Source organism: Limulus polyphemus, unplaced genomic scaffold (assembly GCF_000517525.1).
Source record: "Limulus polyphemus unplaced genomic scaffold, Limulus_polyphemus-2.1.2 Scaffold3044, whole genome shotgun sequence".
NCBI classification, from domain to species: Eukaryota; Metazoa; Arthropoda; class Merostomata; order Xiphosura; family Limulidae; genus Limulus; species Limulus polyphemus.
Genome location: NW_013668654.1, coordinates 26,245 through 32,036, shown reverse-complemented (window position 1 = coordinate 32,036; position 5,792 = coordinate 26,245). Strand labels below are relative to the sequence as shown.

The 5,792-nt window shown below is 29.0% G+C and overlaps 1 protein-coding gene across 2 annotated transcripts in view; it reads left to right on the top strand.

Annotated features, from left to right (window-relative positions):
* The window catches only part of LOC106468532 (forkhead box protein J3-like), a 98,042-nt gene that overhangs the window by 70,627 nt on the left and 21,623 nt on the right, over nt 1–5,792 (top strand). For both annotated transcript variants that reach the window (XM_013928964.2, XM_022396866.1), the window contains exons 2-5: nt 332–406; nt 1,248–1,316; nt 2,263–2,361; nt 4,974–5,070. In XM_013928964.2, the coding sequence (XP_013784418.2) occupies nt 332–406; nt 1,248–1,316; nt 2,263–2,361; nt 4,974–5,070 (340 nt within the window). The remainder of the gene's footprint in view (nt 1–331; nt 407–1,247; nt 1,317–2,262; nt 2,362–4,973; nt 5,071–5,792) is intronic.

The window sequence follows — 5,792 nt, the reverse complement described above, 5'->3', positions numbered from 1 at the left end:
TAATTAACACACGGAGACGTAACAATATTTATGTACAATTAAAAATCAAAAAGTTTCCTATTAGCCAGTCTTATATTGATGGATTCAAAAACAGAGAACTGTCAGAATCTTCTCCATAACCTAGAACTTACCTCATCATATTTCATTGTTTACTTGGATCTGTATTTAATATAATTGGTTTAGTTTTTGAAACACTGTTAATTAGGACTGAATTTCTCATAATGAACTCCAGAACTTAAAATCATAAATAGTTAACGTTAGAAAAAAAGCTTTAAGTAATGTAATAAATATAATCTGTATGTTCATAAATTTTGATATTTCTTTTTTGCAGAATTCCATTAGGCACAACTTGTCTCTCAACAAATGTTTTTGCAAAGTTCCTCGTTCTAAAGATGACCCTGGAAAGGTAATTTGCATACAGTACCTTACCTTCATTTAATAGCTAGAAAAAGTAAAGATTTCCCTTATTTTATAATTCTTTTGCATACAAAAAGAGTCATTCTATCTATAATCCAAAGCCATAAACAATAGTGAGTTATCCTTGTAAACCAAAAAACTTTGCTTTATCAAATGCTTCTGTATGTTCATTGAAAGTTCTAAAAGGCTGTAAGTCAACCAAACTATTATAAAATACCACATTCTGCTACAGGACTCAAAGAGACCCCTCATGACTTACAGGAGCCCCAGTGTATGGTCAAACTTCTTCATTATTACCAGTTATTTCTATAGCTACTCCAAAGAAGTCCTTATCCCCCCCAAAATAAACTCTTATGACATTTGCCTGAAGTACCTGAGCACATGTGTCAAGTTTGGCCCTATTATCTTCTGAGTTGTAATATGAACACAGTTTCAACCATCACTCTCCTGGGATCCTAAGAAGAGACCAGAATTACAAAGTCCAATCACAAGTTCGAGTTTAGCAACCCTAGAAATGTGATACTTGACCCAAATTGTACCTTGGTGACCTTTCAAGCATTTTCTAGTCCCCCTTGGTACCCCCTTTCGAAGGGGGATATGCCATATAGATAAGGACATCCCCTGAGCCACCCTGGATCTGCGCCCTCATCCTTTTTGTGATGTAAGTGTCCATACCATTCTTGAGATGTAAATGTCCATGCCATTCTTGTGTCTTTCTTGTGATGTAAATGTCAATGCCATTCTTGTGATGTAAACGTCATATGTTTAGGAGTGTATTTATTTAAACCAACATAGTTTGTCTTGACAGAGGTGCTTTTTTTCTATGGCAGGGTTCTTACTGGGCAATAGACCACAACCCTTTAAACAGTCTACCAAAGAAGAAGAAACAGAGTGATAGAGTAAGTTGCAAGTAATTCCAAAACTTGTGTGAACATGTGTAAGTTGCAAGTAATTCCAAAACTTGTGTGAACATGTGAGGAGAGATAGTTATTAGAAAGACCAGTTACTAATGGGTGTTTTGCTCAATAATTGAGCATATAATTGAACCTTTATTTGTTTTTTAGTTGTTCATAACTAATCCTAGAGTAATATTTCAAGAATAAACTGAATATTAGTGTGACAACTAACTAGTGATAATTAAGCACAAAAATGGATTAGTTGTATAAATAACAAAAAACTAATCAGCTTTCTATGACATTTATCAGAAAGATTTAAAAAGAGCCTATATGTGTTTGTCAACATGTATTTTCTCATAAGATATTTCCATTTAACTAAAAGTTGAATTGTTTTTAACTTCTAGTAATATATTAAAGTTTAAATTAATGGAATGAATTAATAGTTGTTTTAGTTTATGAAATATTAATAGAGATTCGTCTCTTTACATAGTTCTAACCATTTTAATAAGCAGTATTATTTCTCTTGATTTTCTATACTAGAAACTGTTGTTTTAGCTTATGAAATATTAATAGAGATTCGTCTCTTTACATAGTTCTAACCATTTTAATAAGCAGTATTATTTCTCTTGATTTTCTATACTAGAAACTGTTGTTTTAGCTTATGAAATATTAATAGAGATTCGTCTCTTTACATAGTTCTAACTTTTTTAATAAGCAGTATTATTTCTCTTGATTTTCTATACTAGAAACTGTTGTTTTAGCTTATGAAATATTAATAGAGATTCGTCTCTTTACATAGTTCTAACCATTTTAATAAGCAGTATTATTTCTCTTGATTTTTTTATACTATGCTCAAGAAACTGGACTAAACCCGTTAATGTAAAAAGTATGTACAATATTGTTTGCTAGTTTTAAAAGACCTTTCAATATGTGATTGTTTCTCATTCAGGTAAGTCCGTACAGTCCTGAAATTAGCTCTATTAGTGGTGTTCCCACTCAGTCCCAGTTCACTGTTCCACTGCCCTTACCTAGTCAAGTCAACCTTCAGGTAAATATATTTTTCAACTATCTTTAGAACACAATATCATAAAATATAAGCTGATTAAGTTGGTAATTTTTCAATGAAGAAACAAAGATATTTTAGAGAAATTGGTTATTGAAGCAATTGAAAATGATTTATTATTAAAACATATATTTTGAAAGTAGCAAAATAAAATAATTTTAAAATGCTAACTAGGAGAACCATATTAGCTCAAAAGTAGCTTAATTGAAGAAGCTGTTTGATATAATTTGTTTTATTTTTAAAAAATGGAGTATAAAAATATGTAGATGGAACATGTTCCTAAAAATAAGTCCTAAGTGAGTTTTTTTATTAAATTAAAAACGTATTTTATGAATTTCAGTAGCATATCTCCAAATTGATTATGGCATAAATATGTAAGGTTTTACATTTGAGTCATGTTTCATGGTGTTTCTTTTCTATACTGATGTTTTTGTTGTTGTTTTTAAACTAAGTGGTGATTGGTTTTCTTACTTTAACCATACCATACTAACAGTATTAGTTTTTCTTAGTTTACATAATTTTTGACTAACTGGTGTTTGTATTTCTAACTTGACTTTTTGATATATAGAACATGTTATTTTTCTAACTTGAAACATGTTTCTACTCGCTTTATTTGGTCTTGTTATTATGTTCATCTTTTACACCAACTAGTGCATTTATGTTTTACTTACTAGTGTTAATTTTTTTTAATTTTGTTTTATTTTTTTCTTAATTCACTGTTTTTTATTAATTAAAATTTTTTACTTAATTCACTGGTTTTTATTAATTAGTTTTTTTCTTAATTCACTGTTTTTTATTAATTAGTTGTTGTTTTTTTTACTTGAACCATCTCTTACTTTCTATTTGTTCTTAAACTGTGTTTTCTTAACTTGGTTATATGCTGACTTATAACTGTGTAACTGTAGTTATAAGCAGGCATGAATTTAGGGGAGAGGTCTATGGATAATGGACTCCTAATTTCTGAAAAAAAAAATTAAATTAAATTAATTTAAAAAAAATTTAAATCTAAGGGAGGGGGTCAAGCCCTCTACCACCCTCACTTTATTTCAGAAATTAATAACTATATTCTTTAATGTTGTATAAGCAGGCAAAGATCTGGGTGATGATCCAGGGGAGCAGGCTTCCTCCACTGTATCTGTCAATATTATATATACAGGCTAGGATCTAGTGGGGTTCCAGGGGATCAGGACATTCTTACACTATCATATATATCAAAAAGAAACATTAAATGTCAATGTTTCTGTTTGATTAGGCTATTAATTACCATAAGAGATTTTTTTGAGGTTTTCTGAAATCAACCTTCCTGGATTCTACAGCTATCCAGTTAAGACTTCAGCAAGTAACTGATTATTTCTATGCTAATACAACAATATTAACTTAAATTAAACATTGCCATAGTAATTTAAATTTAATTAAGAGGAGTCCACTTTTTAGAAAATAAAATTTGAAGATGGCTTGAATGGGTAGTGAAAGAAACTATTATGTTCGTAATAAAGTTTCTTTCAATACCCGTTCAAGTCATCTCCAAACTTCATCACCATGGTAACTTTTCATACCTTGGCTTTTTCCAGACACCCTAGCAATGTGTCTAGATTTAGAAATTTGTTTTCATCAAAATTATTCGTTTAGAACACCTGCAGATTTTATAATATAGACTTGAAACAGAATCAATTTTTCATTGTTTAGAAGTTAGAATAATCCTGAGAAAGTTTTTCCATATTTTTGATCTACAACATGAGTGAAAACTAGAGTGACTGTACATGTAATGACTATTTAAAAAATGTTGAAAACAGGCATCTTTTCCAAATGAACACAATAATTATTTGCTTATAAATAACAGAACTATTTAATTTTGATTTAAAAGATTTGAAATGTTTGCTTTTAATTGTTTTTATTTTCATATCAACCAAATTGCTAGAAATAAAGATACAAGTTTGAAATCCCTAAATTATAATCTAACTGAGTGAACCATTTACAGAATATATTATAATTATTTTGAATAATTTATTTTTTTAATGTAATCAGTTAATGAGCCCATCGATTCATTGATTAGAAAAAGTACTAATTTCCAAGCTCTAACTGGGGATTATATCCACACTAGAGTATTCAAATCTGCTTCTAGTTTAATATTACTCCAGGTATGAGATTCTGTGCAGTTATTGTGTTAAAGTTTATTGATGTCTACGTATTATTTATAAAAATAAATATATAATGAGTGACACAAGAGAAAATTTATACTAAAAGGAAGATAAGTCTTAAAAAAAATATGACCACAAACTTTGATGATAAAAAAGAAATTTATATTAAAGCTTAAACCTCCTTCAATATATATATAAGTTGCAGCAACAAAAATAACCACATAAAATTACACCACAAGTCATATGTTGAAGAAATGTAAATATAGTGCTAATAGTTTTGTATTGCTTCCCTTACTTGAATCTTAGATATACAAAGACTTGTAGTTTTAGAGAAAAGTGAATTTCTTACTTATTTTCTAAAACTATATACCTTATTCAGTTATTCTTTAGCAGAATATTATAAATTGTTCCTTTTAAATTAAACTATTTTCTTCTTTTACTTTATTTCTCTTGCTATAGACTCCTTTAAGAGTAGAAAGAGGTGGAAAGCCAAGCCTTCAAAGTCTGAGTGAGCCCTTCCCAACAGTATACAAAAATGTATGTGATGTGGAAGGAGGTAAATATCTATATATATATATATGTGAAAATAAATAGTAATCAACTTTTATTGCATATCGTTACAGTTAAAAAAAGCAAGTTTTATGCATTTACATAATTATTTGTTTTGTTATATGATAGTGTTTGTTTCTTGAACTAAATACTGTTTAATGCATCTGCTAGAATGCTACTCAAGTGTAATAAGTTGAGTTAGAGATTCTGTTAGAAAAGCCTATGACTGAATGAATATGATGTAATAGTGAATCAAATGAATTGATATATCTTTGGTGCATGAAACAAAAAACACATTTGATTTTTAGAGTTAACATCTTTTTTTTAGTTTACTAAAGAATGAACGTACCTCCACTGTAATATATCAGTTGTTCAGTTATCCACTGCTTTTTTTGGTTTAACTTATTTTTTCACATTACTCATTTGTATTTGGTTTTAGTTCTAATAATTCAACCTCTTTCACTGACCATACAATTATATAATTGTTTGTTTACTGTAACTTTTAATACACTGGTATTTTCATCAATACATGTTTCACCTTCAAACATTTATCACTAATGTGTTATTAAGTAGTAATTACGCCATTTATCAGGTAACATTTGGTCAGTAATATTCCAGCAAGTACAAATTTCACCTTGTAAGTTTTACTGATATTTCTGTGATTATGTAGTTCACCATATAAATCAGACAAGTTAGTTAGTAAATACACCTGTTAAACACTAATGTTTC